We start from the raw sequence: 18,151 nt of genomic DNA on the forward strand, positions 1-18,151 counted from the left end.
CTAGCAGATACTGCTGGCTTCTTCCAGCAGTAAAATGTATCTCAGGAACAGGGCTGCAGGAAATTTAAGTGCCTACCTCAACAATACATGAATCGCCTCCAAGGTGCAGCTATTTCCCAAGTTATATATGTTTTATGTTGCATTCAAATCTTCACTGAGGGTACCCCTGAAAATGTGTTTGCTGTCAGTGTAATTCCAATTTGAGCATATCACAGAACTCACGTCACCAGTAGGACTCAGTTCAGTCTCTGATCAGCCAGGTTTGGCAGATTTGGAGTGAACGGCTTTGGCAGAGCCAAGCTTATGGACAAAGGACAGGGACAGCATTAGCTACTGCTTGTCAAGCTTGACATAATTGTGTGCAATAGTTTGAGCACTGGCTGCCTGCAATATAGCTGGTTCAAATCCACTGCAAACTGGTGGCATATGCATGCACAAATCAGATATCTAACAGGATGATTATAGCCAGCATCAGGCAATGGATTGGACTCAAAAGTAGGCAAGCAGAAGCAATGGAAGCAGCCTACCCTTTCACAAGTACTAAATTTCCCGCTCCCTCATTCAAACCTCTTGAAAGCCACATAAGCATCATCCCTGGGGAGATGTTTGTTCAATAACTAACTGGTACCATAGAAGCAACAAAGGGAGCACAGAGCACTGGGTTCCACAATAATGAGCAGATTCTCCTCACTAATACATTTCCAAACCAAGCTGGGACTCTGAGAAGGCATTGGAAGGTAGCTTGTAACAAATGAGACATACAAAAAGTTCCTTGCAACATAAGTGGGGCAAATTTTTCATTTAAACAATTTTGTTTCAATCTGATTGATAATAATGGTAAATGGCTGTGTTCAGATTAAGTCAGATTTTTGGCTGCACATCTCTGGGGCCAAATCCTGAACTCTTAGACCTTCTGCTGCTTCTGCCCTCCATGGTTGGCCATTGGACTGAAGGGAGCAGATGGTCTGTTGTAGATCTTCACTAAATGAATTGGTTTTGCTAACCTGCCTGATGCAGGAGTACATGATGGAAACACCCGTTTTCAATATTTCAGCACTCTTTATTTCATCACATGCATCTCTCATTTACATAATTCAGTTTCAACATTTTGCACCTCATCAATAGGAGGAGGAGTATCTGATTAACAGCAATTCCAAAAAAAAAATTAATATCAACCCTGTTAATTTTACAAAACAAAAAACCAAATATGAACAAGGTATTTAGTGCTCCTTTAAAGTCCTTGAAATGATGCTTATTTGGTCATGAAGACAAATCATGGACAGCAAAGTTCCAGAATGCTCGTCTAACACCTCACCCAAAGTTGGATCAACAAGCTTCTTACCTATTCCCTGGGCCATCATCACTATAACCACCACACTGTATACAAATTTCCAGCTCTGCCAATTGTGTTAGAGTTACTGGTACATCTCTTGGAGTATCCAGATGGTAGGATTCTTTTCACAAAGTCCCCATCCCTCTTACAGGACTTGAGTATCATGCAAGTCTTCTTTATTGGAAAGATTTTCTTTAAAAACAGGTTTTCTTGGTGAATACATACAATTAAATGCAAGTAATTATGACAATAATGAATTTATTAAATTGTAAGTCTTATCCATCTTTGGATGTCTTGTATTTATTCATTTTTAAGTTTCCCACCCTGAAGGTTCTCAGAGTGCTTTGAAATGCCAACATAGATTGTTTGGACTGGAACTTAATGGCAATTTAACCAAATACAGCAACTCTGCTGAGATTGGAAGTGAGGAAGCATACATCCAAATGCACTTGAAGAGATTTTAGTTAAGCAGCACAGATTCACCCAAACTGAAGTTTTTCCAGGACATGTAATCTAATTTGTGTTAGAGTTCCCAGCTGATCTTTCAATAGTACACAACAACCACTCTTACATCTCAGCTAAAAGACTGCAGCTCCACCAAGTTTCCTTTCCTATCATGATCTCCTAGTCAACAGTGAATTGGTTGGAAGAAACTCTATATTTCAATCATCAACACAACAGTAGGCTTTTTGGAAACTTCCCAGCCAAGCACTGTCCTACCCATAATGTGATTAATGTATGAAATCTGATAAAATCCCAGTTTTAGCTGCTCAAGCTGCATGCTAGTAATAGCCAAGTATACAAGTGACCTCTACTCTCAGGTAGTTTTTCTATTTATTAGAACATATAAATAATCAGTAAAGTACTATTTCTGGAACACAGAAGAGTGCTATAGTGCTTCTGCCCTGTTCAAGGCATTTAGTAGAAAGTTGTTCTACTTGGAAAGGCGAGCAAGTAAAAAAGTTGCACCTTCTCTCTCAGCAGCTCTGCTGTTGCTTGATATTCAGTCACATCTGCTGACTTCAGTGTCAAATTATTTTTAACTGCTTTTCACTCCTGCTAATGCTGTGCAGCAACACAGTGATGAGAGAGGGAGGTGGAGTCCGTTTGCCCTTACACATCTGCAGCAGGACGGAATACTGACATTCCACCAGTTATGCTCATGCTAACCAAATGGAAAGCAATGCAATAGCATGGCTGTCACTGATGAGTGCTTCTCAGGTTGTTTGGATGTCATGGAGGTGGTGACAGCCTGCAGCACATTTGTGACTGATAGGATCAGAGAGAGCTGGGTTCTTTTCTTTCATAGTCTATCACCAACCCCTACAAATCCAGTTTCAAGGAGAACAGCAAGTCTCTAGGGTTCTATAGCAGTGTTTCAAACTAATGACATCTAAACTAACCATACAGGCCACCTTATCATTTTGTGCCTATGAACCATGACTATGCTGGCTACATGGCCAAGAAACACTCTTCTTCCAAGAACAAATTTCATGGAAAGCTGTAAAGTGAGCAATGCCATCTCTACTTTAGATCAGGAGGCCTCTAGTTTAGGAGAGCTCGCACAGTTTCAAGTCAGCCAGAGTCCTCCATATAATTCAGAAAGCATTTAACTATTATGGCATTGCTGAAACCCTGAAGATAAATTAATGGAAAAGGTCACCAAATAACCACAGACTGTCTCACTCTGCTGCATCTAGTGCTCTGCATGACCTTTCAGGAATAATGCTAATTTCTTCATACTTAATCCTGATGAATATTTACCCCACACTAAAATATCTGTGACATACCAGTAGAAGGTACTAGGGAATGGAAGAAGGTTCTTTTTTATGCTCGACTAAAAAACTGAATTCCTTCACAAAAAGTGACCAATAAAACAGAAGTATATCCCCCCTTCTTCCTGATACCATCTCTGTAACTTCATGTTTGACTGCCAAAAGTATTAACTAACATCCCTGCTGATCTCCTCAGGGGCTGTGATAACATTAAATCTGAGTGCAGTGCTGGCATTGGTAATGATCATCTTGCTGTCCCACAGGATGCAAAGCTATCACCTGGCTTGGGTACAGCCAGTGCTGTTGCCTAAGCCAGATGACCTCTGTTTCACCTACATGTAGAGTTAAAGGGCTACTGCAATAATACATAAGGTTGTCAGACTTGTATCCATTCCATGCACACACTCACCTTGGGCATGTCATTTCTCTTATCTGTGCCTCAGCTTCCCCATCCATAATGTGGGGATGACAATGACATAACTTTGTAAACAGAGTCGAGATTATAGGGTAAGAGATGCTACAGATTTCCTAAACTGCTGTAATAAAAGAGGCCCTGAGCCTGATATCTAAGCACAAAGAACAAGTCGGGTACAAAAATCAGTTTCCCTTTGGATTGCTAGCAGGTACAGAGGAAATGCAAGTCTCATTTGAATGCACAAGAAAAAAACAAACAAACAAACAAACAACACAAAAAAAAAACAGGGGCCTTCAAAGTTGTTGGAAGGTTAGTTTTAATCTGTGTAATATGCAGTGGTGTTTGTTCCAGATTAGATTAAAAACGAAATCAATCTATTTTTATGTATTTAGGACTTGATCCAAAGCCCACAGGGAGTCTCTCCACTGACTTCTATGGGCTTTGGATGAACCACTGATGGGGGGGGGGGGGGAGATCCGTCCCTGTAATATCTGGGACACAGAAATGAATTAAACAGCAGTCAGTGAACCCTAAGTCAAGCTTCCATTTCTAATCATTGGAGCAGTGAAAGCAGAATAGAAAAGGTTAACTATAGTGGATTGCAGAGAGTTGTATACACATACTTCTCCATTAATAAAACATTACAATACATGTATTCAAAGTCCCTTACTTGTTGCAAGCATCCGTCCAAGTTCGCTCAATACAGAGCAGTATAAACAAGGAGTTAATTCCCCCCCAGTGGAGCTCAGGACAGGCATTTGGGATCCGGACCCTGCTGGAGTTTATCTACCCATCTTTCATTTGGTGGGTGTTAGCATGCTGCATCTGTCTTTCCTGAACAGAGCAGAGTGCTTCTGCTCTTTCTGAGGAAATGGGATAATGTCAGAGAAATGTCCGTGCTCCTGCACAGATGAAGCACATGTCAAAGATTAAGAGAGCAAGATGGCAGAAGGGGAATCCTGCCAAACTACTCTCCTCCAACACACTTGGATACTCATTAAACTTTGCAGTGAGGGAGGTATGAATTGGTATGTTATATCTAGAGAGTAGTGGTGTTGGTGGCTTTGAGGCTGGAAATCATGGAGTAACTGGGTTGTTGCCGGTCTTGCCAACAAAGCATGTAACCAGTTTCTGCAAGGCCGCAGCACGGATCCTAGAAGTATGCAGCACTTCCTCATGGTTGGCTCTCTCTTGACTGTCATAGTTCATCACTACCTTGTTGGTGATCAGGGAGATCCCAAAGACTCGGAGGCCACAATGCCTGGCTATGATCACCTCTGGAACAGTGCTCATACCTATAGCAGGAGACAGAGGAAGCTCAGCATGCCTTAGGGTCAGACAAATAATTCACATCAAGAAGGAAATCCTTGAGACTGAAAAGGCTGAGGGCTTTCAATGTCTTCTATTGTAAGGCAAGTGCTTTTAAACACAGTGTGCCTCCTTCTTTTGCTGCACCTTTTCTTGTGGCAAAGGCATCTGAGCAGCACTATGGTTACCACTCCTCACTAGTCAATAAGTGGCCTACATTTGATTCTGGAGCTGCCTCCCTCCCCAAGATAGAGCCACCTGTCACTTTCTGCACAGCCATCCTAAAAGTACTGAAGTCTTGTATTGCTCAGCCCCCATCTTTCTGGGTTAAAGAATATTACCAGGAGACATGGCTTTAGGAGAAAAGGTTACAGGGATCTCTTCATTTCTTTCGCTACATCACAGAAATACTTCTTAGACCGACACAAAGCATCCTGAAGATCATTCATGTGCAGACCTTTCTGAGCTGCTTAAAAGCTTCACTGTAACCAAATGCTGAGCTGTAAGGATCTGTATGAATCATAACAATCATCTTCCTTGCAAGAGGCTAGAAGGGCTCATCAATTGCTACCTGTAACAGTTTGTCATGTTATGGGCACCATGAAAGTGCTCTATAGCTGTGCCTTACAGAAGTGCTCAGCTGCAAGACAAATTAACCCTCGTTTAAAGAGGGTTTATATGAAGATGCTCCAAAGTGGAACACCTTCATTAACTTCTGTTTGTCCCTGCATGCGAGTAGGGCTGGGCTGATCCAGCCCAACCCCACCCACAAAGCAGTCTATATGTTTGGGAGGGGGAGAAAGCAGAGGAACGACCTGTGGTCTGGGGTTTGCCCAGCCTGCGCTGGAAGGAAGAGGGGTAGGGCAGGTGGATTGGAGGCCCCTCTTGAGGTGAGGGGCTCCAACCTTCCCACTTGCAGTGAAGGCTGGGCAAATCCCAGATGGGAGCTCCTTCCCCTGCCTTTTCTCTCTCCCATCCTACAGACAGTACTGGAGCTGGTGCAGGGGAAGGGGGAGGGCTAGGGAAGAGAGGCTGTAGACAGGTAGCCTGTCTGCTGGATCAGCTCCCCCCCCCCAAAAGGAGCTTGATCCTCTCCTCCACAACCTAACAGTGAACGTCTATTGGGTCGGGGGGGGGGGGAAGAGAGGGTTGCTGTAACTCATAGTGCTTTCTTTGAAGCACCATGAGTTATGGCAGGGAGCTGCACATCTGTCAGTGCCCTCAGATGAAAAGCTCTATAAGAGTAAACCCCCCCCCCCCCAACAAAACAACACACCAAAAAAAAACTTTTGACTCCAAACATTTTAAGAAGTGAGGTAACACTTCATTGCTTATTGCACATAACCCATTCCTGGGTGAGTCCAGGGATGAATCTGGCCCATTAGATTTTGTAATACTCTTTATGTTTAGGAAAGGAAGCATTTGAGTTAGGCTCCTGAAAGGATGCTGGTTGTCTAAAGATACAGAACTGTTCTGCTGAGTCACACTAGCAGCCTTACTTATATAGTCCTGATTTTGGTGACAACAGGACCCACTAGGGCTGTAAGTTTCTGTAAGTCAGAGGGACCTAGGGACTGGAACAGATACTGGGACAGTGCAGGAGAAATCCTAGGAACAGTCAAACTAGAACGGAGTTTAATTTTTAATTTAAAAGTAAAGGCAGAGCCCACAGTTGGGATAAGTGTGGGAATATCCAGTGTTAGGAGCAGAATGAGGACAGTCTATTTATAGCTCCTCTGCACATCCAGCCTTTTCCGAATTACCCCACAAACCCAGCCCATACATCTCACCTACTGCATCCGCTCCCAGGACCTGAAGCATGCGACTTTCAGCAATGGTCTCATAGGAGGGACCTGCCAACATGCAGTACACACCCTCCTGGATGAATTCCAGGTAGCCCAACTCCTGTGCACTCTCCTTAGCTAGGCTAAACAGGTCTCTGTCGTAGGCATCCGACATACAGGGAAACCTCACCCCAAACCTGCAAGGAAAAGAAGAGCTCTACCAACTGACATTGGATATCAACCTTTCTGCTGCTACCTCCATAACTCAGGAGTTCAGCAGGGCTCACATTCCAACCCCCCCCCCCCCCCCCAGCAAACATCAAGGATAGGCTATCATTAGGGCAGTCTCCTTTATAACTGTCAGCATGACTGGGTGACTCAGCCATCACTGCACTCAATCCTGCCCTCTTGAACCCCCCAGCTCTCCCTACTAGCCAAAAGGGTTACTGTTACAGTAAAGACAGATATGTTGTTCCTACAACACAAATCCCTTAATATTTTGGGGGCCTCCACCCTTGCGGAAGTACTGACAGCTTATCCTCATTTCCCCAATAACATGCTGGCTGCCATTTTTTTTGAAGGTATACCTCATTACCTAACTGCTGTTCCTTTCTTTCTAGTGCATGTGGGTTATGGATAGGGCTTTCTGTGAGATTTGCTGCTCCCTAAAGCTATTCCAAGGAACAGTGTTGGGGAGCATCCAGCAGAGTTCTGTATAACTATACCTTTCTGACTCTGGATCATGCAACTATCAGGACAGGCTTTGTTCCAAGGCTACTCATATTTTGCAGACCTGAGGGCTGAAATGGCAGTTGGCCAGAAACCCTAGAGCAGAAAGTAACTTGCACCCACATGCTTTAACAGCAGTAAAGAATTGGAGTAACTCGACTAAAACTGATTGATATTATGGTTTACTCCTGCAATGCATACTTCAATCTAGTTTTAGATATCTTCAGTAATCCTTTCTTTGCGAGGCATGTTCTGCATGCTAATGGATCTCACTAGTGGGGACATGTTTCCAGCTATAGAGCAGCTGTTTATAGTTTGGAGTTCTGGCACCACATGATACTGTAATAAGAGAACTCACTCTTGTATTTAAGTTGTGTTCTCACCTCCTAGTCACAGCAGAGGGTAACTGTGGAGCACATATTAGGACTCCCATGTCCACATTTCAGGTAACCTAACTTCAGGGTGGAGGAGTTAACTCTTCCCTCTCTCTCTCTTACAAACAGGCTCCACCCTTCTCATTTGCTCTTCTACAAAGAAGTCTGCTCCTGCTCAAGTCAACAAATGCTTTGCCAATGACTCAGAGAACAGAAGAGGTAAAAGGACCTAATTTAGAGACACTGGAAAACCAACAACACAAATTTCAAGCCATCCTCAATGTGGTTTAATGGAAACTGTTCAAGCCCTCAGTTCACCTGGACTATGGCTTCAACTGCCTTCAAAGTTTGGTTAGCTGTTCAATTTTATATTAGTACTGTCCCAGCATAAGGCCCTGAGCCCGAATAGGGTTTCTAAATGTTTAAGTAAAATGAACGTAAAAAAACCCCCCCAATCCTTCACACATGCAACCAGAGAGAATAAACATGATCAAAAAAGAAAACTGTTTGCTTAAGTTCATGGAATATGGCCAGCTGTCCATATCCTAATGTGTTAAATTCAAACCTCGGATTCTTGCACATATACCCTCTTAACATCACTCTTTCCCCCAATTTTTGTGTGCTCTGGATAAATTCACTCTGTAGGCTGAGATGCACTGGCTTTTAGTTCAGCTAAGGCACTGCAACACTTTGAAAATGGATTGATAAAAACCTCTCTTGTTTTGCTTGTCCTGAATTACCTCTGGTCAGTGATACAAGAGAGTCTGATCTCCCAGGATGCTGCACACTTCAAGAGAGCTTCTCTTGGGAAGCAATGAGACAATTACTCTACCTTTGAATTCTGTCCAAACAAAGTTATTGTTTAGCTGGCTTTTTATCTCCCTTTCCTCAAGGATTATCTGAAGCCAGAGAGCTGTCAACACTTTCTCCAAATGGCTTCCTTGCATTTGACTGGTCTTTCTTTTAATTATTACCAAAACCATAAGATGTTCAGCTTTAGATGGGCATTGTCCTTCTCTTGCCATTTGGACTACAGAAAAGATTAAGTCCTTTTTTCTGGGAGCAATATTAAAACGTTTCAGGTTTCTTCTGAAGTCAGTGTCAGGCCTGGCACGAGATCAGCAAGGATCTGACTTCAAATCAGCAGGCATGCAGGACACAGTGACCCTAATGAAGCCTTGCTTTTTTAGAAAGAGGCTCGCAGAATCCAGCTGCCATTTCTGCAAAGACTGCTCTCTAGCAAGATTCAGGTACTAACCCAACAGTGACTCTAGAACAGTGCTTCCCAACCTTTTCTTCAGCATGACCCCATTTATGGCCCCATTTCTTCAGCATGGCTCCTCACTTCCAACCCACAGCCCCCCTACCCCTGCAACCCCATCCTCTGATGTTGTGACCCCATTTGGGGTTGCAGTTCACAGTTTGGGAACCACTGTGCTAGAACATTTGTCAAAATACAACAAATGTGTTTAAATGCAAATGAATTACCCTTGGCATTGTTCTTTCCCTGTCCCAGTTCTGTGCTGTTGGACTATTTTCTTCTTTGCCACTACAGCATGCTATTGACAGTCAATAAATCCTGCTAATTTTAATTCTGCACCATCAAAATCTGGATCATTTGTCTATTTCCACAATGAAAAGCCTCAGACAAAAAGCCCAGATCATATTTCTGTTCAACTACTGCAGCCTTCTCCTTCAACTTCCTTGGTGTTACCTACTTACTCCTCCAGTATGTGTAAGACTACTGTGGATTTTCAATGAAAATTCAAGATCTGTGATGGGGTATTGCTGACCGTCTGCTGTATCACAAAGAACTAAGTGTTCTTTAGGGAGCTGTCTGCAAGTTAACTAGGCTCCCTCTTTTAACAAAGATCTAGCCCCTTCTCTCCTTTTTCAGACCCTGTCAGATGAAACAACGGCATCCTCACCTTAGCTGTGCTGCAAGGTAAGCCTCCAAAGATATTTTGAGACAGCTGCAGATATTTCTCCCCCAAGTTTCTTGCACTGAGCAGTGATATTGGAATTTGTTAGCCATCTTGTTTGTAATTGCATTCCACCGATGGAAATGTTTTACAGGTTCCTCTCTGTATGACATCCACAAGGGTATAAGTCAGCTACAGCCCAACTAAGGAGCTTAGATTCTTCAGATCAATCTATAGCACTTATTGCTAAATCCTCAAAGGCCACCATTCAATTCCTGCTACATTAACCAAGATCGCCATCATCATAAAATATTCTGAGTGGATATATTTCCTATAGTTAGGAGGATAGTAGTAGGAAAGAGCTTGATTTAATGGTCTGGATACAAGGCTGGGCATCAAGGAACTTTTGAGCTGAGATCCTAGTTCTGCTGCTGAATTATTGCATGGCCTCCATCACATACTTCTCTCCCTCTTTTCTCTATTTGTAACATAGTGTGAAAGAGAGCAATAATCCACCTACTGCAGGGTTTCCTCTATTGTTCATGTTTGCACAGAGCTTGGCAGGTGTAAGATGTTAAGTACTGTTAACAAATAACAAAACTGTTTTCATGGATCACCCCTATCATGCAGAAGGATGGAAAGGTTGATAAAAGGGCTGGTATGAAACTCACTGAAGAGCCCCACTTCCCCAGTGATGCCAACTGTCACACAAGCTGCAGCTTGCATCAAATCAGAAATAACTATTAATAAATGCAAGCAGCAGCATGGAAAACATTGCAATTAATTACATCAGTTAATTGAAGGCACCTGGCAGAGGTGGCAAAGACAATCACGGAGTGCAGCAGCTTTAGTATCACTATTAGTGGAACAAGGTCAGTCACACTTCCTGTGTGGCTGGTCCCACCACTATGAGGACTGGTGTCCCTGTTTTTTAAACTGTAAAACAGGGGGGAATTCCCCAAAGGCTTGCAGCAAGTAAGCAACAATAAGGGAAGGTGTCCAGGGAAGGGAAAGTAGATGGCACAGCAAGTGAAGTTGCTGCTCTAGCTTCTCTCTTGTGGGCATACATTTGGTAAATAATTTTGTCAAACACAGTTAGCAGTCTCTCTATTTGGCTGGAGTAGGAAAGGATCCTATGTGTGGACTGAAGTGTACTGGGGGGCCCCCCCAAGGGCAAGGAAGGGGGCTACTGCAGGTTAGAACTGAAATCCATTGACTGAACCCAAATATGAATTCAAAGCCTGGAACAGCAGGAAGCATGAATGGATCTAGGATTTTGAAAAGGGTGCAGATGGTGCACTGCATCACCACATGTAACACACTTTCTTTTTAACTGCAGAAAGATAAATAGAAGTTTCACTGCTATGCTAGGGGCCTTGCACTATATATTTAGTTTAAAATCAAGGTAAAACCAAATATAACTATTGGAATGTGCACTAATTTGCTAGATTATATATTCAATTAAAAGACAAGCTAGGCAAAAATAGCCAAAAGACTCAAAAGATCATTAGTCCTCTAGTCATTATAGTTAAATGTACATCTCTTATTCAGATTCATAAAAAAAAAAAAAAAAAAATACCTAGTTGTCTTGGACATCTTGGCAGTGCCTCCAATACTTCACTGGCAGGCATGTCTGCACCCAAATTAGTATTACCATACCCTTTTTAAGGTTTTTAGTCCAAGCTAAAAACAGACTGTAGGACTGAAGTAGAACAGAGACATTACCAGGAATGTCTAATAGACAGTAAAATAGCAGAAGAAAGGCTAGTTTGAATAGTGGAACAAGACCATTAAAAAGGAGAGATGGCTGTTGATATCTGTGGAGTGAAATTAGCAGGAATAAGGTAGATTTTAATAAACCATTAAGTCAATTGACTTGGTGCTGCCTGAATAGAAGTACCACTGCCCTTCCCAGGCAGTTGGTTTTAAAGTTTGGGAGCAGAAGGAAGCAAAGGGGGTGTCACTATATGGCCACCCCTAGGATGTCCGGGACATCCCTAGGGCACCGTGACCGTGTTGACTCTGCCTTATGGGTGCCTACTAGTCTCATCTGCCATGTCTTGCTGATATAAATGATGAATTAAGAGGCTACCCTTGAATTGTGGCTCGGTCACAGTCCTGGCAGACTCCTCTAAACCCTGTGGGTTGTTAGACCCCTTAATTGGGTCCCACACTCAGGAGGTACCTTATGATACCCCCCCCCCCCCCAAGCTTTATGGGCTTGATGTGGGACTCCAAAACCACCCTTTTATCACACCCCATGCCTCGCAGATGTTATATAGACTTTGTCTTCTTGTGTTGAGGCCTCAGCTTAGTCTTGGCTTCAGTAACTACATTTTCTGGTACTGGTGTCTGCTCCCCCCGCCACTGCACCTTCGCTGGTGCTGGGGTCTCCACACTGTACTGTGCCTCAATGAAGCCTCCTCCTCCCCAGTAGCCTCATCTCAGTCCACTGGTTTAAATAACAACAGAAAGCACAACACAACCATAACAAAGGGTCCACACTCTATCCCCTTTTAGTAGGCAAGCTTCTCTCCCAATTTACTGGGCCTCCCCCCCATCACCAGTACCTAATAGCTCCTATAGCCCCTTAATCCTGCCAGAACAGGCAGTCAAGCAACTCTAGTTATCTTCCTCTATGAAAGCTCCTTCTCTCTCAGCTGCTGCCAGAAAACTAACTCTCTAGTCTCAGCCCTGGGGTTTATGAGTGCCCAGGGCCCTGCCTTCTTCTGGTCAGCTGACCAGGTACAGGTGCAGGCTAATTTCCTCATTAGCCTGGTGCTACAGTAAGCTGCACCTGTGAGGTTTCTGCCTGACTGCTAGGGCCCTCTCTCTAGGCAGGAGCAGGCACCTTAGTGCCCTGTGACAGGGGGATGCAACTGCACCACGGTACTCTTCATGGATCTGTCCCTGGAAGGAAGTACAACAGGCCAGGAGTGGAGTGATGGGTGTTGGTAAAATTGTGTGGGAAAGTTGCAAAGAACCTGTCTGCACTGCTAACTTATATCCAGTGTTATTAATCTTTCAGTAAATGTAGTAGAAATGTTGTTTCTCTTGTTTGTTTCTCTGTTGATGCATCTGTACATGAGCCTCAGTTCTCAAATTTTGCTTGCTTACCTCTTGTCATTTGGCCCACGCAGTGGGTTCTGTCCTGCAAAGCCCAGCATGTTGATATGATCTCTAATGAACATGATGTCCCCAACTTGGAAATGTTGGTTAAGTCCCCCAGCTGCATTTGTGACGATTAAGATCTCTACCCCAAGGAGGAAAAACACCCGGATGGGAAAGGTTACCTACAAAATCACCAAATAACAAGATATCTGCATGATAAGTTTCAGGCTTCTTAGCTTGGAGACCTGCCCAATGGTTCCAGGCACACTATGCACATTCAGGCACATAATATACTGTTTTCTGCTCAGAAGTTCTGGTTCGGATTAATAGGTAAACTGATTTAGTTTCTTTCTGTGCCTGCCTCTTTCCGTTTCCTTCACAGAGAGTTATTGAGCAGTGATGAAAACAGAAAAAGGAGGTGATGCTACTACTGATTAGCTGGTCAATTGAAAATTAAATTTACTAGCAGTTCACAAAGTAACAGTCACTAATCACCAACATTAGCAGCATAAAAATTACGTGCCAGAGTTGCATTGGGAATGGAAAAAGACAACCGGACAAAGGAAACTGCAGATTGTGGGCTGGGCTGGGCTGGGCTGGGCTGGGCTGGGGAGACAGTGGTATGGGTTTTCAGGAAAATGCTTCCTTACCTCCCTCTGATTTAAGAAAGCAAATTATCTTTGCCATGGTGCTCCACTTCATTTAGTCTATGCTGCTTAAAACCTTTATGTCATCTTCCCTGATTCAGCTCTCTGGTTTCCCACATGTATCTTTAAATTGACCAGACAAAAAGTGCCCCTTAATCAAAAGGTCTGAGTCTCTGAGTTACAGCTGCTTTGTCTGTGACCAGCTCTTCATCCTATTTGCACTTCAAAGGCAGCCCTACAATGAGAATCTCAAAAGGCAGCCCTACAATGAGAAAAGTGAACTGGATTCTGTTTGGCTTAGCATGTTATAAGTGTCAGCTAAATTCTGTCTGCAAAATCATTGTTATAGGTGAAGACGTAGGCGACAGAGAAAACCCAGCTGAAGTTTCAGCTCAAGGATGGCATTTGCAGGCAAATAATCTTTTGTCTTGTAAACTGGGTTTATTGGGTATGAGAACACTGAACAAGAATAACTCTAGAACTGATAATGTTCTTTGCCTAATCACTGTTCTGAAAGTAACTGCCCTCTTGCTACTACATGTCCATATCAATGTAGTTTTATCACTTTTCTGATACAGGGCCCAATTTTCACACCTTGCTATTTTAATATATCACATTCCATATTGGATATATAGATCGGTACCAGATAGCTCATGAGGTTAACCGTTGTAACAAATCCACAAACACATAAAACTAGGCCTGTGCAAATAGGGAAGTATTCAATTTGGATTTGGATTCGGCCAATACAGAGGGCAGTGATCGAATTGGAGATTTGGATCACTGTCCCGAATCGGCGCCGATTCAGAGAGATTTGGAGATTCGGCCATAGACTATAATGGGGAATCACTGAAATACCTATAACTTTGTCATTTTTTGGCGGACTTGGATAAAAATTGCAGGACTGCTAGCCCCTTCTGGGGGCATGAAGCCTGCCAAATTTCAAGGAGATAGATGTAGGGGTTTCTGGAAAACTGAACCTCAAACTTCTGAAAGCTAAACTAGTATTATGTGTGTGTCAAGGCAGATTTGGATGAAAACAGCAGGGATGGTATCCCTTCTGAGGGCAGGAGGCCTGCCAAGTTTCAAGAAGATAGGTACAGGGGTTCCTGGGAAACTGCACCTCAGGCTGCTGACAAGCAACACTCATGACATGGGTGACACTGTATGTGTGTTAAGGCGCAGCAGGATGAAAACTGCAGGCATGCTAGGCCCTGCTGAGGCCATGGAGCCTGCCAGCTTTCAAGGAGATAGGTGCAGGGGTTTCTGGGAAACTGCACCTCAGGCTGCTGACAAGCAAAACTTGTGACATGGATGACACTGTGTGTGTGTTAAGGCGCACCCTCACTGGCACGGGGGCCTCTACATGACACGGTAGTGTGCCCCAATGCGGCCTCCTCCTCCCCTACAGCCTCAGCTTGGCCCACCATTTTAAATGACAACAGGTAATAATAACTTAGTGAGCACTAGCACAGTAGCACCAACAGCATCTTAGGTAGCCAAACTGTCACAGACTAGAGCCTTTCTTTCCTTTCCTGCAGAAGCTTCTTCTCCAGCAGCTTCTAGACAATGCTCCCTGCCAGCCCCAGCTCTGGGGGTTAGATGTGCCCAGAGCCCTGCATTCTTCCGGTCAGGTACTAGAGGTGTTGGTCTAAGGACATGGCACTGGCAGACAAGGTCCCTTGGGTCAATCTAATCTGGTATCTTTTAGAAGACCAACTGAATAGTTAGAGAAATATATCTTAGCGAGCTTTCAGGTTGAAAAACCCTTTATCAGGCTCAGGAAGCACCTGCCGTTGGTGTGTACGCGCTCTTCCTGGATGGAAGGAATAAATAAAGAAGCCAGAGGCTGGCATGCAATGCAGGAAAGAAAGCCAGTCAGTGAAAATGGAAATGGAGGCGCCAGGGGGTGAGGAATAGGCTGGCAGGGGTGGGGAGGGGGGAATGTAGCAGCGCAGGTAAAAGTATAGAGGTACCTGGGGAGTCAGATGTCCAGCAGGTTATAGTGTGTCATAAATCCAATGTCTATATTGAGTCCATAAATTTCATAGGCCTGGCTGTGAAAAGTGATTTGTAAATTCCCTTTCAGGATCAGGCCTGAGAGACTGGAGACAGAGTGTTTTTTGGGGAGAAATGTGACCCCACAGGTAGTTGGGTATTGTGGTGGGAGAAACCTCCCTAAGGTCCGTTGTCTAGCTGTAATTTGATTGACAGACAACGCGGGTAAAGAAAGACAGCTGTTTATTTGCTCGAGCAAAGACCATAAAGCCAGCAAAAGGCAAAATGGCCCCCCCTCCAGGGTGAGGCGATCTTTTATACTTCTTACAACAAAGCAAGACTATATGGTTAACAAAAAGCAATACTTGGGGCGGTGCTCTACAAATCTTTGTAACAGCATATTTCTATTAAGCTGAACTAGCACTTTTTAAAAGCTAAAAGTTAAGTAACAGTAACATTGTTAGCAAAACCTTACACAGTAGAAGATACTTCTCAAGGACACAACCAGTAAGCTCAAACAATGGTTTCTCTGTCTTATCTTACTTCTAGCTGTAGCTGATTTTTTTTTTTTTAGCACACAGACACAGATTCACTTTTTAACTCAGAAAATGCTTGTTGCAGTTAAAATGATTACTTGACACAAGCAAAGGCCTAGCTATCATTCTGCCTTGTGGTCAGCTGCATTACTAGGCCACAGGTCATGCCTTGTATTCAGCTGTAAAGCTAATACTTCTTAAAAATCCAAATTATTGTAAACCTAACAGTATGCTATCAGAAAACTATTCTATTTCAGGGCAATGACAAACCTGCAAACTACAGTATTCTTGTCTTTGATAGATTCTGGTGTGCAGTTTGTGGGGGAACTGGGGATTGTTGGTAGGTTTTTGAGCTGTAGGAAGTTGGCTTCTGGTGATGAGATTAGCGAGGTTCAGTGCTTGTTTGAATTTATAAACCACTTTTTACAGCCAGGCCTATGAACTTCACTTCATCAGCCTCCTAGGTAGTAAGTACAGAAATTCATGGACTCAATATAGACATTGGATTTATGACACACTACAATCTGCTGGATATCTGACTCCCAGGTACCTGTCCACTTTTACCTACTACATACCCCTTCCCATGTACCCCAGCCTGTCTCTCTCACACCCTGATGCCTCCATTTCCATTTTCACTGACTGGCTTTCTTGCCTGCATTGCATGCCAGCCACTGGCTTCTTTACTGTTCCTTCCATCCAGAAACAGCACACACACCAACTGCAGGTGCTTCCTCAGCCTGACAAAGGGTTTTTCAACCCAAAAGCTGGTATCCCAGGCAGCTAAGCTGAGCTCACCTGGAGCCTAACAACTGCACTGCAACCAACAAGCCTTAGGCCCATCAAAGACAAGACAGGTCCGGGCTTCCCCCAGTCCTGGCACTTCCTGGGGCTGCCAGCAGTTCCACCAGGACTTCCTGATCCTGGCAGAGAGCAGTTTTAGTGGTCATGCCCAGGACCTGGGGCCTCCTTCCCCATAGCCCTAGCCTATACCTCCAAGTTCATCCTGGCACAGAAGCTTAGCAGGGACACGTTCTTCCCCTGCTGGCTGCTGATGCAGTGAGTTCCCTCTCCACTCTGAGAGCGGGGCATTAACTGGTTTAAACAAATAAAATGGAAATAGGTGCAGACAGAGTGAGAAGGGTGGCACTCACTCTGTCTGCAGCTGGAGCTTGGGGAGCCCTAGCAGTGGGAGGTTCACCTTGAAGAACACTAGCTGCTCCAGGAAACCAGGATCCAAGGAGGTGAGGTGGGGTGTCACAACATCCCCAGCAATGTTGAACACCCTCTCACTTGGAACACTGGTCGGTGGACAGGACAGGTGTTTGCGGGCAACTGTGGACAGATCCTGCCACATCTGGTTGTGGGTTGCCCAAAAGGCCAAGGGGTCACATTGCAGTGGCTCCATGTCCTCAGCAAGATAGGTAGCCACCGAAGCCTTGGCGCTACCTGCCCAAGGCTGGGGTCTGGTGTATCTGGACCCCAACATTGAAGTTACGCTTTTGGTTCACATTGGCAGTGGCGGGCATGGAGGAGACTGGCTGGTGCTGGGAGTGCTGGCACAGGAAAGTGAATCCTCCTCTTCCATATCCCCTCACATCTGCCCTTTTATCTCCCTGACTCTGTTGACCAGCACCTCCATCCAATGATAGAGGGTTTTGGTGCTGCCAGTGCACATGCTCTCCATCACTCTCAGGTTGCACATGTCTGCTAGTATGTGAACTGTACTAGACCACAACAGATCCAGCCATTTTCTGATGCCCTCCTTCAGCTGCCTCACCAGTGCTGTATACCTGGTGACAGCAGTTTGCCCCAGCCAGGAACATTGATCCCCTGGAACTTCTCCATTTGGTTCTGAAGTTCCCTCGCTACGGGGATCACTTGGCTAAGGAGGGCATTGCCAGCACTGAGGGTTTCAGTGGCCTTGAGGAAGGGCTTAAGGACTGCTAACATCAGGTATGTGGAATTCCACCGAGTCTCCACATCCTGCATGATTTTGTGCTGTGGGATGCTCAGCTCTGCCTGTTTCTCCTGCAGTATCTTGGCCCCCTTTGTGCTGTGGTGGAAGTAGCCTACCATCTTCCTGAATTCTGAGCTGGGTGGTAGTGATGGCACGATCACCGGCAGCCCTATCCCCCTCCAAGGCATTCCTGACTATAAGGTGCAGCTTGTGTGCCAAACAGTGGATGCTAACAAAGTTATGCATCATGGACGGCCTTGACCAT

The 18,151-nt window shown here is 44.4% G+C and overlaps 1 protein-coding gene across 1 annotated transcript in view; it reads right to left on the reverse strand.

The window, feature by feature from the left end:
- Positions 1–1,056: 1,056 nt before the first annotated feature.
- The window catches only part of LOC102575012 (purine nucleoside phosphorylase), a 32,381-nt gene continuing 15,286 nt past the window's right edge, over positions 1,057–18,151 (reverse strand). The window contains exons 4-6 of the mRNA XM_006274544.4: positions 12,758–12,933; positions 6,622–6,812; positions 1,057–4,818 (exon numbers count right to left, since the gene is read on the reverse strand). Of these exons, the coding sequence (XP_006274606.3) occupies positions 4,601–4,818; positions 6,622–6,812; positions 12,758–12,933 (585 nt within the window). The 3' untranslated portion in view covers positions 1,057–4,600. The remainder of the gene's footprint in view (positions 4,819–6,621; positions 6,813–12,757; positions 12,934–18,151) is intronic.

The sequence above is a fragment of the Alligator mississippiensis genome, chromosome 10 (genome assembly GCF_030867095.1).
Source record: "Alligator mississippiensis isolate rAllMis1 chromosome 10, rAllMis1, whole genome shotgun sequence".
Taxonomy (NCBI): Eukaryota; Metazoa; Chordata; order Crocodylia; family Alligatoridae; genus Alligator; species Alligator mississippiensis.